The sequence below is a fragment of the Typha angustifolia genome, chromosome 3 (genome assembly GCF_048772165.1).
Source record: "Typha angustifolia cultivar Huaian chromosome 3, ASM4877216v1, whole genome shotgun sequence".
Lineage (NCBI taxonomy): Eukaryota > Viridiplantae > Streptophyta > Magnoliopsida > Poales > Typhaceae > Typha > Typha angustifolia.
In genome coordinates, this window is record NC_133241.1 from 58,474 (window position 1) to 73,153 (window position 14,680).

Genomic DNA, 14,680 nt, shown 5'->3' on the forward strand with positions numbered 1-14,680 from the left:
GTGTTTTTATGGATTCTGAGTTGTCTGCCAACTGGTAGTTCTTTGGTGACTTCTAAGTTTGATGCTTCATGAAACATCACAGGTAGGTCAGAAGTTCTTACAGCCACAAACTGAAGATGTATAGTTGTATACTGCACTCGTGCGAGAAGCGTGCTGACGGATCTTGGTCTCCAGAAAACTATGAGAGAGAATTTCAAGAAGGGCGTGTTCACGGATCATACTATTGTTGAGGCTCTTTGAGGTGTTTGATGGGATTACCTAGCATCTATAATCACTGCTTTGGTCGTAAAGAGAAGCATTTGATTGAGTTATTTTTCAGATCAGAAATTACATATCTATATATATATTTCTCCGTTTTAGCATTTTGCAGGCCATTTAGAGCTTGATAAATTGATCAGAAATAATACAGTTCTGATGTCAGGGGCAATTATAGCAGAATCAATTGCAATTCCAGGAAACTTGAGGCAACATTATGAACGGAATAACTGTATTTAAGATTTCTTTTATGTAAATATATACAGATCACATTATTAGCATCTATACAAGGAAAGAATAAGTAACACCCATCGGGTGAAATAATAACTATAAATGATTGATACAAGATTGTTAAAGTGATGATGTTGCGTCTGACAATTGAATGGTTTGATCACGTGGCCGACTCACAAAAGGGTTCCCAGAGGCATCAACATCGATCAAAACTGTGTCTCCAGGCTTAAATTCTCCCGAAAGGATTGCTTCACTTATGACATCCTCAATGAGACGAGTCACAGCTCTCCGTAAAGGTCGCGCACCATAGCTCCTATCATAGCCTTGTTCACAAACCAAATCCATGATTGCAGCAGACACCTCTAGACCAATCCCAAGAGATAAAAGCCTGCCCTTCACTTCTTGTAGCATGATATTCAGAATCTCTAGCATCTGAAAGAAGATAGTAATCTGTATTAACTTCAAATTTCAACTTGTGGAAGTAGAGTATAAATTGAGGACCATACCACAAGGTATAGTTTCGAATCAGCAATCAATCTATCCTACATTAGCAATTCATAAATTGATGCTAGAAGCAAATAAGTTCATATACTACATGTTTTAATTTGAGAGACTGAAATTTTAGTCTTTTTTCCAACTCACTCCATTTTTAGTTAAACTTCAGTTTTCTGCACACAAACGTTCTTGTGGAACAGAGATCAAAGTCAGAGAACTGTCCAAAACCATAATCAGAGGAAAACAAACCTGAGCTTTCTCCAGAGGGCGGAACACAACCACCTCATCTATTCTGTTGAGTAATTCAGGCCGGAAATATGCTTTTAACTCTTCCATCACTAGAGTTTTCATTGCAGCATATGAGCTTGACTCCCTGTCTTCTGCAATCAAGAAACCTATACTCCGCCTTCCCTTGGAAATTGATGTGGAGCCCACATTTGATGTCATTACAATCAGTGTATTCTTAAATGAAACTCTGCGGCCCTGTTGAATACAGATTTGGAGGTTATGGAAGATACAAGCTTAAAATAACTTTGAAACATGACAGATATAATTATTTGCTTTCTCTACACATGATGTAGTTTTGTTACATAAAAGTTACTTAGAAATTAATAACTCAGAAATTGATAACAATTTGTTAAACCCTACCTCTATTTGCCCCAACCACTGCATAAAGAATAATTAAGAAATAAATGAAAAAAAAAAAATCAAGCACGTGTGCTATGTGATCATATAGTGAGAAATCAAAGATGGGATGTCTAAATGAATGATCCATTTCATTGGAGCGATATGAAACATCTAGAATAATAGAAAATAAAATTGTGATTTGGATGGCTTCAATAGTGCATCAAGCGAAAGAAAAGGATAGGTTTAAATGGGATGATGCATCACTATGGATGGCATTCTGAGGTCTCCAGACCAATTGAAATTTGTACATATGACTGGAGATACATAGACTGTAACAAACCATGTGGAGTCAAATTTTGGTAACACTATCAGATATTTTTTGCAAACTAGGAGTATTTTTATCATCCATTTTGAGTCTAACTGATGTACATGCAAGAAATATCACAACCAAATTATTTGTATTTTATAATTAATATGGGCGTCCAATCAATGCCCTTTCAGTGGTTTGATGGCACCTCTAATCCCATCAACAGGATTCCAGGTCAACTCTTAAAGGATGAATGTAGAGAAAAAATACACCAAGCTCATGATAATATTACAATTGAAGACAAAAGATAATAGAATAGACAACAAGATTTGAATTCATGAAAATCTATATCAAAAGAATGCAGCCATGCTTGTCAAATGGGTTCTCAAACATATGGGAGAAAAAAGAACATTGTGATATTATGTCAATCTTCAGAATTACCAGGTCAGCCTGTAAAGACTGTAAAATAAGTAGAAGGATCAGTGATGAAGTTCATGACAATTATATATGGAGTCAACCTACATAACCTACATGAGAACCTCATTTGAATAGATTCAATTATGAAGGTAATGACCCTTGTTGAAAATGAGACACTAATATATCAAGAGCACAAGGTATTTTCCATTTTCTGTTAGGCAGTAGGGGGGTGTAAATAAGTCAAACCTGACCGAGCCGGCTCCAACTTATGTTCGGCTCAAAATTAATTTTGAACCAAGCTTGGGATCCAGGTTCGACTCAGCTCAAGTCAAGTCAAACCAAATCAAGCCCGAGCTTAAATCAAACCTTGAATCAAGTCTGGCCGGACCGAGCCCAAGCTATCAAGCCTATATAATATTAATAAAAATTATTCTTAAGCCTAGCTTGAGTGAGCTGGCTCTTGAAATCGAGTCTAAAAACAGAGTTCAGACTCGCTCAAATCAAGCTGAACCAAGCCCGAGCGCTGGTTAATTTTGACACCCCTATACCTCCAAACAGTACATTTCTCAGGCACTACTGGTTCTGTAGATCAATTAGCAGGTACATAAATTTGACATAATAGAATTGAGACTTCAATCCTATTGGGAGGAGTGTTGCTATATGACATGAGCACATTGATGACCTACTGCACAACAAAATTTAATTAGTTATGCCTTACGAGGATCAGATCCTCGTTTATATGAACAAAGGCATCATGTGAGATGTCATGACTAGTAAAAGGTTAAGAGCAAACATAACTATGCAACAGAAAGCAATAAGTTTGTATACCACTAACCAGTTTATGTAGCTTAATGAAACAATGTGAAATAAATATAGCTCGATTAGTTTTGTTTGGTCTTGTTTAAGTATGATTCGCCATTCTTTTGCAGGAACAGCAATTCTACATGTCCAGGTATTCTACACAATACAAACTGGAACCAAAATATGTTTCAAACTTTCAACTATGCCATGAGTTATGGACATTCCAAAATTCAGTTGACTACACTTATAGCACCAAGTACTAACCTGAGAATCAGTCAGGTGACCATCCTCAAATATTTGGAGGAGGATATTAAATATATCTGGGTGAGCTTTTTCTATTTCATCAAGCAATATCACTGTGAAAGGTCTTCTCCTGACTGCTTCAGTCAAAGCACCTCCCTCCCCGTAGCCTATGTACCCTGGAGGAGATCCTATGAGTTTGCTCACAGTATGCCGCTCCATATATTCGCTCATATCCAGTCGTAGCATAGCTGCCTCCTGTTACAACAAAACAAGAAACCTACTTTTTAACCCCCCAAAAAAAAAACTGATAGTAATAAAATATTCATTTCAAGAGATACTTGTGTGCAAAAACATGTAGAATAGAAGAAGAAAGAAAATAGAACTAAATGGAACAAGTACTTCTTCAAAAACTGAAAAGTAAGAATGGAGGTCAGAAACTTGGAGATTTGAGGCTACTTAATGCATAAAACATAGCTCCAAAACCTCCACTTTCTCTAGAGATCTTCTGGATATTATAAATAGGGGTGAAAACGGTCATTTAATTCCGACCCGACTCACTACCCAATCCGGATCGGATACGGATAAAAAAATCTTGTCTGATAGTAAACTGTCTAGATCAAGATATGGATAGTCTGTTAAGAAAATATTTGGATCCAAATACGGATATAAGTATAACTAATATTATCGAATATGGATTCGGATAACGAATATCTATTTACCCACTATTTAAATACCTAACTCATCTAATTACACCCTAGCCCTACCCTCTCCATCTCCCCCAAATCCCAATTGAGCCCGTAGCCGCCTCCACCCCCAACTCTAAACTCTCGCATCAGCGTCCTCGCCATCACCAATCACCGGACGCCATCACCTCTCCGATCACAACGTCACCAACCTCACCTCCTCCGGTCTCTCCTCGAGCTCGACGGCTTCCCAACATAATCTCTCTACCACCATCGCATCTACGCCGTGACCAAACTCCGCTGCCATCACCATTTCGTCGCTTCACCAAGCTTCGTCTCCTCCCTCCTCGAGTTCACTATGATCAAGCTCCACAGCCATCACCACTCTATCGCTGTCACCAAGATCCGTCGCTTCATCAAACTCCACCTCCTCCCTCTTTGAGCTCGCCGACATCACCACTCCATCACCATCACCATCACCAAGCTTCGCAGCCATCACCACTCCGTCGCTATCGCCATGCTCCATCACTTCCATAATTTATATGTAATTTGATAGGTAATTTGAGTTAAATTATCTATTTATAGGTACTTTGATTTATAGCTCAGAGTTAAATTACCTATTTTGCTGGTTAGTTAGCAATTGGTTTATTCTAATCTACTTTTTTACTTCTTTAATTAGCAATTGGTTTATTTCATTGTTTTGGGTTCAATGCAATTATCTAATTATAAATTTTATTTTGAAAGTAAAATTGTAAGTTTACATCTTATTCTAATTCTTGTTTTGTAATTATCTAATTCTGATTCATTTTTTACTGAATATCTAATTCTTGTTTTAAAAGTAAAATTGCAAGTTTACATTCTTCTTTATTAATCTCTGCGTCTATTAGATCGTGTTTGGTTACTTTAATTTTCCTGAAGTTAATGTTAACTTTTGTCTAGACTTTGAATATGTGTTCATTTAATTTTCTTAAAATAAATGTGAATGAAGTGACTGTATGTTGAAGTTAATTGAAGTTTTTGAAGTTCTATTTGTATCAATGGTCAATTGAAGTGATTTATTATTTTCTATGTTAATTGTGTCTAAAAGAAAGGCCATAACCTGTTTAAGATTCGATACGTATCTATTTTAGATCCGATCTGTATCTAAAAACTATCTGATTCATATCCAAAAATTATCCGAACTGTATCTGAAAATTATTCATATTAATTTAGTTAAGATATAGTTTTAATTTTTCCTATCCGTCAAATATCTGTATCCGAACAAAAAGTATGGATCTGGAATGTGGGTTAAGCACTTTCCGATCCATTTTTACCCCTAATTATAGATCAAATCTCAAATCCAACAGTTAAATCTTGGACTTATGAACTCTATACTGGATTCCCAAGTCAAGTGTAAGCTTTCTGATTCATAGATATGTATTTTATAAGCGTTCCAAGTTTATGCTTGTTGTTGGTTCATCTATGCTTGGATTCTGTATATATATGTGTGTGTGTGTATGTGTGACTGAATATCAGTACATCTATATCACTTATATGTGTGTATATATATACACACACACACACATATATATGTGTATATGTAGAGAAAGAGAGGGAAATACCGATCCAAAGTAGCTTGCTGCTAAAGCTTTCGTGAGTTCAGTTTTGCCCACTCCTGTTGGCCCACAGAAAAGCATGGTGGCGATTGGTCTGTCAGGATCATTCAAGCCAACACGTGATCTCTTCACAGCCCGTGATATGGCACTAACAGCATCATCTTGGCCAATCACACGTCTTCTAAGTTCTTCATCTAAACCAACTAGAAGTTTTCTTTCATCAGCAGTAAGTTGCTGAACTGGTATTCCTGACCACAATGATGCAACTGTTGCTATTTCCTCAGGTCCCACAACTGGTCTGCATGAAATAGATAAAGTTAAAATAAATAAAAATTGGGTGCAGGTGCTAAACAACTTCAAAACATAAAGGAGGACATCTAACTCGTCATTGTCTAGAGCCGATGACACAGATGCTGAGTCCATCTCAATGTCATCCACTACTTCAGCATTAATATCATTTTCTTGGTTGCTCTCATTTTGAGAATACTTCAGTTTATTTGTCAATACCTATATACAAAACGAAAACAGACAGGATATATCTTTATATCAATTGAAAGAATAATTATCCACAAAAACACTGTGTCAAAGCCACTACCACATCATGCATTGCCTGGACAGCTCTAATCTCTTGCCAATATTCATCTGGTGATTTTGAGAGTATGGAAGTCTGTTCTTGCTTCTTCCTTTTGAACGAATCCATACGAGCTCTACTACCAGCTTCATCAATTAAATCAATAGCTTTATCCGGAAGACGTCTATCAGGAATATATCTAGCTGATAGGTATACGGCAGCATTTAAGGCTTCTAATGTAAATTTGCATTTATGATAACTTTCATATTTTTCACATAGACCAAGTAATATCTTCAAAGCATCCTCCTGTAAATCATTAAAGGGAACATAAATGAGAAGTGAAACACAATGAGCATATATACTAGGCAAGTTTGTCAAAGAAAGAACTCAGTACCTGGCTAGGTTCATCTACGAACACTGGTTGAAATCGACGAGCTAAAGCTTTGTCCTTTTCAAAATGTGTCCTATGTTCATCAATGGTTGTAGATGCAATGCACTGGCAATTCACAAATGATAGCAAATCAATTAATGAGAATTCAAAGATAGAACTTAAAGGGATGAAAGAACATTACAGTAAAAGAATTTGCCACATTGACATCATTATACATGCAGCAAAAAGTGTAATACTGCCGATCTGGACAAGGTTGCCTCATGGCAATATTGACACAAGTATCTTAACACATCTAATTTCCAAGACATAAAAACAGCAATGTGAAGAGATTTCATCTACACCTACATGAGCATATACTAAAATCTCTTATAGTAGTACCTAAATTTGTAAAGCATCGATACATATTTGATACATGGACAGGAAAGTGGCGCAGACATGCATTTCAATAAATCATGGAAAGTGAATCAGATGTCCCAAGATAAGGTTCAATGAAAACACTACTATAAAAACTGGTATATCATGTGCAAATGAGATTAGATTTATCTATCATAGCATGTCACTCAAGTTCCAGGACCACCAAAATGGTGGTTCATGCCCAGCGTTGACAGCCATGGTTCTACATGCAGTGGGAGACAGAACAATGGTACAGCCAACAAGTAATGCTTCTGGATCTATTTGGCATAGTACATACGTATAGTGCCGAACATTCTGAAGAATCCGTGGTTGGTTCACACAACATTGCAGGGCATCAAAGAAAGTCATTTACGTGATGATAGCTGACAAAAGTCGGATGAGTCTTCATAACTTACCCTCCGGGCAAGGAAGAAGTAGGAGAAGCATGATTTATCCATGTTTCTTTAGGTACTATCACTAGAACAACAGGAGATAGACCATTTATGCTGTCGGACCACTGGTAATCTTGGGAAGCAGAAATTGGAACTTAGAGACCATCTTATATAAAATTCTTAAATATCCATGCAATCTGAATGCTTCAATAGACATGGATGATGAAAAAAAATTATTATTTATTTAATTTCTATTTTCTTTCTGTTTAATGTAAACAAGATCACACAGCCAAGATCAGATGCCTTTACAAGCAATTGCAATCCACAAGGAACAAACTATGTGTGACTCTTATGTGACTTCTTAAACTTCTGTCAAATAAAAGTACATTAGGAACACAAATTTTAATCAACAAAGTGTCTGTAGGTACTACTATCATTTCAAGGGTCCTTTCTGTTGCAATATTATCTCAGAGGAGAGTGTCACCTGCAATTCACCTCTGGCAAGTGAAGGTTTCAGGAGGTTAGCAATATCCAAACCTGAACCCTTGTTCCCTCTCCCAACTGTGCCAGATCCAATAAGGTTATGAACCTCATCAATAAAAAGAATAACATCACCTGCATGTAGTTTAACAAGATCAATGCACAAAAAATGTGATCTTTAGAAGCTTTGATATCAGAGCATATATGCTAAAGCACCTGCTTTCCGCACTTCACTAATTAAACCAGTAACCCTAGCTTCTAGCTCCCCCCTCTCTTTTGCACCTGCCATAAGTAAACCCACATCCAGAGACATTATGCGCTTTGCCTGCATTAAAGCAACAAAAAGAGGTTAGGCCAACATTGCAAGCAGAGAAGAAAGTCGTATCACTGATAAAAGCATCTTGAGCATACAGCAAGAAAGATAGGAATGTCTGCATTGGCAATGCGGAGGGCCAACCCTTCAGCAATAGCTGTCTTGCCAACACCAGGTTCACCCAAGAGAATTGGATTGTTCTTCGTTCTGCGGCATAGGATCTGAACTATTCTCTGAACCTCAGTGTCCCGTCCAATTACGGGATCAATGAGGCCCTCACTAGCTCGTACTGTCAGATCCACACAAAATTGATCTAGTACGCTTTTCTCTGAAACTCAGAATCAAATAGATCAAATTGAGCGAGAATTACGAGCAGCCTAATACTGGACAAAGTAACAAACTTGATTTCTGATTGATCAGGGCTACGGACCTTTCCTCTTCCCAGAAGACTTGACAAGTGCAGCCTTTCCAGAAGGGGATTTTTCACGCAGTTTGGGGGATGATGCCACTGGCTCTCTGCCATCCTTTGCGAGCTCCCCTTGAATCCTGGAGAGTGCCACCGATGCTAAGTGATTCAGGTCCGCTCCTAAGCTACGAAGGCAATCCATATTATCAGACAAGCAGTCGGGGATTTTTTTGTCCTAAATGGAGAAAACACCCAAGGGAATGAACTGGGATGACGATGTACGTTTAGTATTCACAAACCTCTTGAGGACCTGGCCGGCGCTGCCATCGTCGACGGTGAAAAGGCCGATGGCAATGTGCTCCGGGGCGATAAAATTGCAGCCCATGTTCCTGGAGAATTCTACGGCAGCCTCGAAGACGCGTTTAGTGCTAACGGAGAAGGGAACATCGGTGGCAGAGGTGGATTGGGAGGAGGTCGCCGTTGGGTCGGTCTGGACGGCCCAGATGGCACGGACGGTTTCCCTGGCGCGGTCGATGGTGATGCCGGACCCGAGGAAGCCACCGGGGGTGCGGTCCTCAGCGACGAGCCCGAGGAGGAGGTGCTGAGTGAAGACCATCTCCTGGCCAAGGGCCCGGGCTTCGCGCTGGGAGAACACCACGGCCTTGATGGCACGCTCGGTGAAGCGCTCGAATACGGCCGAGATCTCGGTCGGGCGGCGGTGGTGGTAGCGGCGAGGACGGGGGAGAGGGCTAGGGGAAAAGACGGGAAGTAAAGACGGCCGGAGGAGGAGAAGCCTGGAGGTGGAGACAGAGGAGGGCCTCGTCCGTGAAACGGTTAGGGACGATCGGTGGTTGGGCCGCCGGGAACGGATGGTCACAACGATTGGTGGGGCGGAGGAACAGCACGCCGCCATGGTTTCTGATTTCTGATATCTGGTCAGAGACGATTGAGAAATTGGTCGTCTTCTAATCTTAGTTTTGATCGATGCGAGACTAAGTTTCTCTCCTTGCTTTTTTCCCCCCCTTCTATTTTGCTTCTCCTACGGCTTCTTCTTCAGAGAGTTGTAGCTTCTTTCTGCTTCTTTCTTTGAACAGTTCTAAATACTCTAGTTAGATATTTTCATTTTCTCTTTTCTTTTCTTTTTTTTTCTTTTAAAGTTCTCGTTTCCTTCTTATGACAATCGAGTATTCGTAGTAGCAGCGGGGAGGAAGAGTTTGACCAAGAAAGAAGAAAAGGAGAGAAGAAGATAACGGGAAGGAATCGGCGGAAGGAAGCAAAGAAGAAAAGAACTGGGTGGGCCTGGGGAAAAGGTAGGGATGGCATTCGATTGTCTGCAGCCCCGACCGCAGGAACTCCCGTACTTGCCAGCATTTCGTTAGCTTCAAATCCATCCAACAATAGAGTTACTGCAGTCAGGGATGCATACGACACGCTTGTTTCGTTATGGAGAGAGTGGAATCGCACACGCCTTTTTTTTTTTAATATTGTTATTCGTAGACACTACCACGTGGCACGTTGAATAGGAATGCAATCGGGCTGCCGTGACGAGTTGTCAAGGGCTTGATCAATTCTGGTGGGCTTCTCTGGTGAAGAAAACGAAAAACTTAATAATTAACCTGTTTTTCGTGCTCTTAATTTGGCACATCAACCAACGTGTCTTTTTCTTTCCCTATTTCTTTCTTTCTATTTCTATTTCTCTTTTTTATGCTGAGGCGTGGAAGTTGAATCTAAACGACGCGGGGCGTGCGTGCGTGCGTGCGTGCGTGTGTGTGTGTGGGGGGGGGGGGGAAATGAATTAAATTCCAAACAAAAGGCCAGAATAAATAAGAAGAAGTGAAAGTAGTAATTTTTAATTGATGGAATGAATAATTGATTGATGATACGTAAAAGGAATTAGCAGTAGTAGAGTCGCACACGAAACGGAAGCGAACTAGCAAAAGAGCGTGGCGTGAACACGAAGAGAGGAAACCAAAGTAAGCCGACATCAATGCAAACGTACGTGGAGCGACCACCTTCCGCGGGCGCTACTAACAGTAGTAGTCGTAGTCGTAGTCGTAGTCGTAGTCCTTCTGTCTCGCTGTCATTATATTATAACTTTTAGGCACTACTTATTTGCGAGTACTCTGACTTAATTGCATGGATCGATCGATGATTAAGACTCAATCGCCTAGTCCAACACAGCAAATGAATTAGTTTTGCTTTCCGTCACATTTCCTCGGCCACTGCCATCCGTAAGAAACACCAACAAATCCATGGAATTACCGACTCCGTCTGATTTAGTTCTCCCCTGGCTTATGGAAATATTTAAACAAAGACAGTTCGTAAAGAATTCACTACATTATTTTTACACGTATAACATAATTACAATAGTAATAATGAAAAAAAATAGAAATCTGCTATACGAATAATATAATAAAAGAGAAATTAAAACATTGTATAATTTTGCTTAGGTGCACTTTCCTTGTGAGCGGCCAGAATATCTATGTTGATCTGATTTCTATCGTATCCTTTACCAACGGGAGACTCTCTCATTATATATATATATATATATATATATATATATATATATATTAGCACCTAGAGTATATTGATTGTACTCTTTAATATGGTCATCCTACATATACGTGCCGCTGTGGTCGCCTTATTCATTGTATGCCTTGCCTGCCTGATCCAACCTAGCTAGTTAAATATTTCTGGCAGCAGATGGGTTAGAGATTCTTTAGCCCAACGCATGCATGCATCAGGCCGGTTCTCAAGTATTAAGCAAAAGTATCCCTCCATCTGAATTAATTGCACGCGCGGCTAAGGGATTAAAGCCGGCCAAAGCCTAAATAATTTTCTCATAATTAAACGTATAAAATTTGTGAGATCGATAGACAGAAAGCATCACACACACACACACACACACACACACAGAGTTGCTATATTTCTGTACTTCTCGGGCTCGATCGTCGTATCTAATAATTAATCATGCATGTTACATATCTAACTCACATCTCTCTTCCCGTTGCCCTCCTTTTTCTAGCTTGGACTTCTTAAGATCGGTACCTTCAAATATACAGAGAACCCGTTTCTTTGTATCCCTAATCTAGCTGAAGGATAAAACTCTGCGGCCTCTTGTAAGCTGTACCAATTAAAGCTCGACAGAGATAAAGGGAAACTGATTCTGCTGACGCTTTCCTTAGCTAGGTCTGCCATTTCCCTTCATCATAATCGAGAGGAAAAATAGAATCCTTCATCTACTACACATGTATGCATGTATGTCCAAGTTAGCTAGTAATGCTCGTAATGCGCTACCTGCAACGTCATGCGTGAAGTCCTATTGTTGATATATAGAAGAGTATTAATATATATATATAACCCCTAGCTCATAACATCATTAGCTAGCTAATAAGTGCAAGAGTGATGATGGATGGATGTACGATAACCTACTTTTCGTCGCTATTTGTCGTATCCATCGACTAAATTAAATTAGGTAAGATTATTAAATTAGTCAGATAAGTTTTATATATATATATATATATATATATATATATATATATTTTTTACGTTCAACCACATGAGCGAGGCAGTTGGACACATATTGAAAGGAGACTGATGTTCAGCTTTCTCTGATTTATTATTTATATCTTGTGTTGTAATATAGAATCAAATTAAACCGCATGTATTATATTGTGATCGAATGGTGGTGTCAATTTATATGTTAAAAGAAAATACGAAGGAAACAGATAAATGAAACCGATAGGGAGTGCTTTCGTTCTAATTTAATTCGTACATATAATATGTATAGTGACTTCTTTAATTCTCTTGCAATCTCTGATTTAAAATATATTGGTTATTTGAAAAATGGGAAGAATGTTTCTGCAATCTTCCTTCCCTCGAAAGCTTGCTTACACCGCGGCATACGCAAAGTACGAAGAAAGGAATCCTATACCTGGGAACAGTTTGCTATGATGGAAATAAAATAATAAAAATAATATATTATTTTTATATATTCTTGCTTGCTTGCTTGCAGAAACCTGGAAAACATACGTGTTAAATACATGTTTTCAGCAACCTCTTGGCTACTACTCCACATATATTATTGTTGGAAAATGGCTGCTGAAATGTTAGTTGCCAAGTTGAGCATTTCCTGACTTTCATCTAATACCAAACTGGACGAACTAGGTGCTTGCATGGTTCGGTATTATTGATTTGATAACCGAACTTACAGTGATCTATGACATATTTTTTTTCTCACTTTCCGACAATCTATTCAGACTAAAACCGAACAAGCTGTAAAGAACGGACAAAAGTGATGTCTAATGGAACTGATAATAACAACAACAATAATAATAATAATAATTAGAAGAAGAACATATGTCTATAGCTTACATTCGAGTTATATATAAAATCTTTTGTCTTCAGTGGTGCAAAGGAAACCAAACCAATACGGTGGGGATTCGGTATGGACCCTTTTTGTTTAATTAAACTGATCAGGTTGTTTAAAGAAGATAAGAGTTCACGGAAAAATACTTCGACTGATCTAAAATAGATGAAGGTTAATATATTAAACGAGATGTAAACCAAATTTCTGTCAACATCTTCCTAGAATAAATATGCATGCGTTGGTATCGTGGGAGGAATCGATTATTATAGGAGATCAGCACCAGCTGGATAAAACGTAGTACCTTTTTAGCATTCGATTACTGTATTCGTAAAGTGGGTCATAGCTAGTACGTACAGACATGCGTTCATGAGTCATTCCGTGCCGGATTTTTGGTAGGTAATTAAACAGCCATTGGCAGCGCTGCTCGATCATTAATTGAAGGAAACCTATATATACCTACCCAAATGTTTGGCTCATATGTATATATTTATTATTATTATTATTATTATTATATATATGCCATGTTCCAGTGGAAATTAAGGACAAACCCGGCCGCCACTTGCTCTTCTTTTTGAATGACTTGACGGATTCAAGTTTTAACACCATTCTTATAATTTACCAATATATATATATACATATTGCATGGTGTCAGCTATTTAGAAAAACGTGTGGAGAGAATCCAAATTCCAGTGAAATCAACAAGCATGTTTGAACTCTCCTACCCGATCAAACAAAGGTAGGCACACTCATATACTGGAGGCAGCTGCTAATTATTTAGGCTGCTCAGGCTACCAATTTATTAGTTGAATGAAGAGATAATTAAGATGACCTAACCTCAATTAATCAAATGCAAGCACCTAAAAAATCTAGAAGATCTAGGATCTCCTTTTGGCCTGTAACTGGGAGGCTGCATATAAACCCAACTTGATCCTCTCGTGCACAAAGGGAGTTACTTGAGAGGCACCAGCCAACGAGGACTAGTCCTTGTTAATTATCTCATGACCAATGAAGATGGCAAAATGAATGGTAAAAAGTGTGCCTGTCACCAGTTAGTGGTTATATATATATATATATATATATATATATATATATTTAAATGATAGAATCCAATACCAAGGTTTCACTTTTCCTAACTTATCATATGGCAGTACTCATAAAGAAGAGCAACCCCACTAGTTCATGCCTCCTCTAAGCCCACCAATTGGCTTTACCGGCGGAGAGGGTCCCTTCTCATTACCATTCGCGAACTCAATTAATTGGGTTCCGAGGATTGGAACATATTGCCGTTGGACACGTGGAGCGCAACATGTGAGATCTTCTGGATGGAAAAAAAAGGTTCCAATTAGTCAACTCAAAGTTCGACTCAGTTGGATCTTGGGTTGACTCAGTCTTGAGTGCTTAAAACTCTGGGTCTACTCGGCCAAACTCGATCACTCATAGGCTTACCTAGAATCTGTATAAACCCTAATGGCCCCACCAATAGTCATATGTCCCTTAAAGATTCTATTATCCTTTTATCCTTAAAAAAAAATTCAGGGTCCAATATGCTCTATGTTGTACGTAATTTTTTTTTTTATGAAAATGTTGTACGTTAATTAGTATAATCGTTCCCCAAATTCTAGCACTACTACTGCTAATAATAATAATAATAATAATAGCTTTTTTCTTTTTAGTTTATTTAAAAGGCCGTGGGCGTATATATAGTTCTGTT

General features: G+C 38.6%; 1 protein-coding gene across 1 annotated transcript; it reads right to left on the reverse strand.

The window, feature by feature from the left end:
* Positions 1 to 470: 470 nt before the first annotated feature.
* On the reverse strand, positions 471 to 9,776 carry LOC140778957 (chaperone protein ClpD2, chloroplastic). Its single transcript, XM_073123872.1, has 12 exons — positions 8,900 to 9,776; positions 8,625 to 8,785; positions 8,293 to 8,522; positions 8,098 to 8,206; positions 7,886 to 8,016; positions 6,620 to 6,721; positions 6,250 to 6,531; positions 6,037 to 6,161; positions 5,661 to 5,952; positions 3,398 to 3,631; positions 1,231 to 1,464; positions 471 to 918 (listed from the first exon to the last, which is right to left on the reverse strand). The coding sequence occupies exons 1-12, from the start codon at positions 9,511 to 9,513 to the stop codon at positions 607 to 609; spliced, it is 2,826 nt and encodes a 941-aa protein (XP_072979973.1). The 5' UTR covers positions 9,514 to 9,776; the 3' UTR covers positions 471 to 606.
* Positions 9,777 to 14,680: the final 4,904 nt, after the last annotated feature.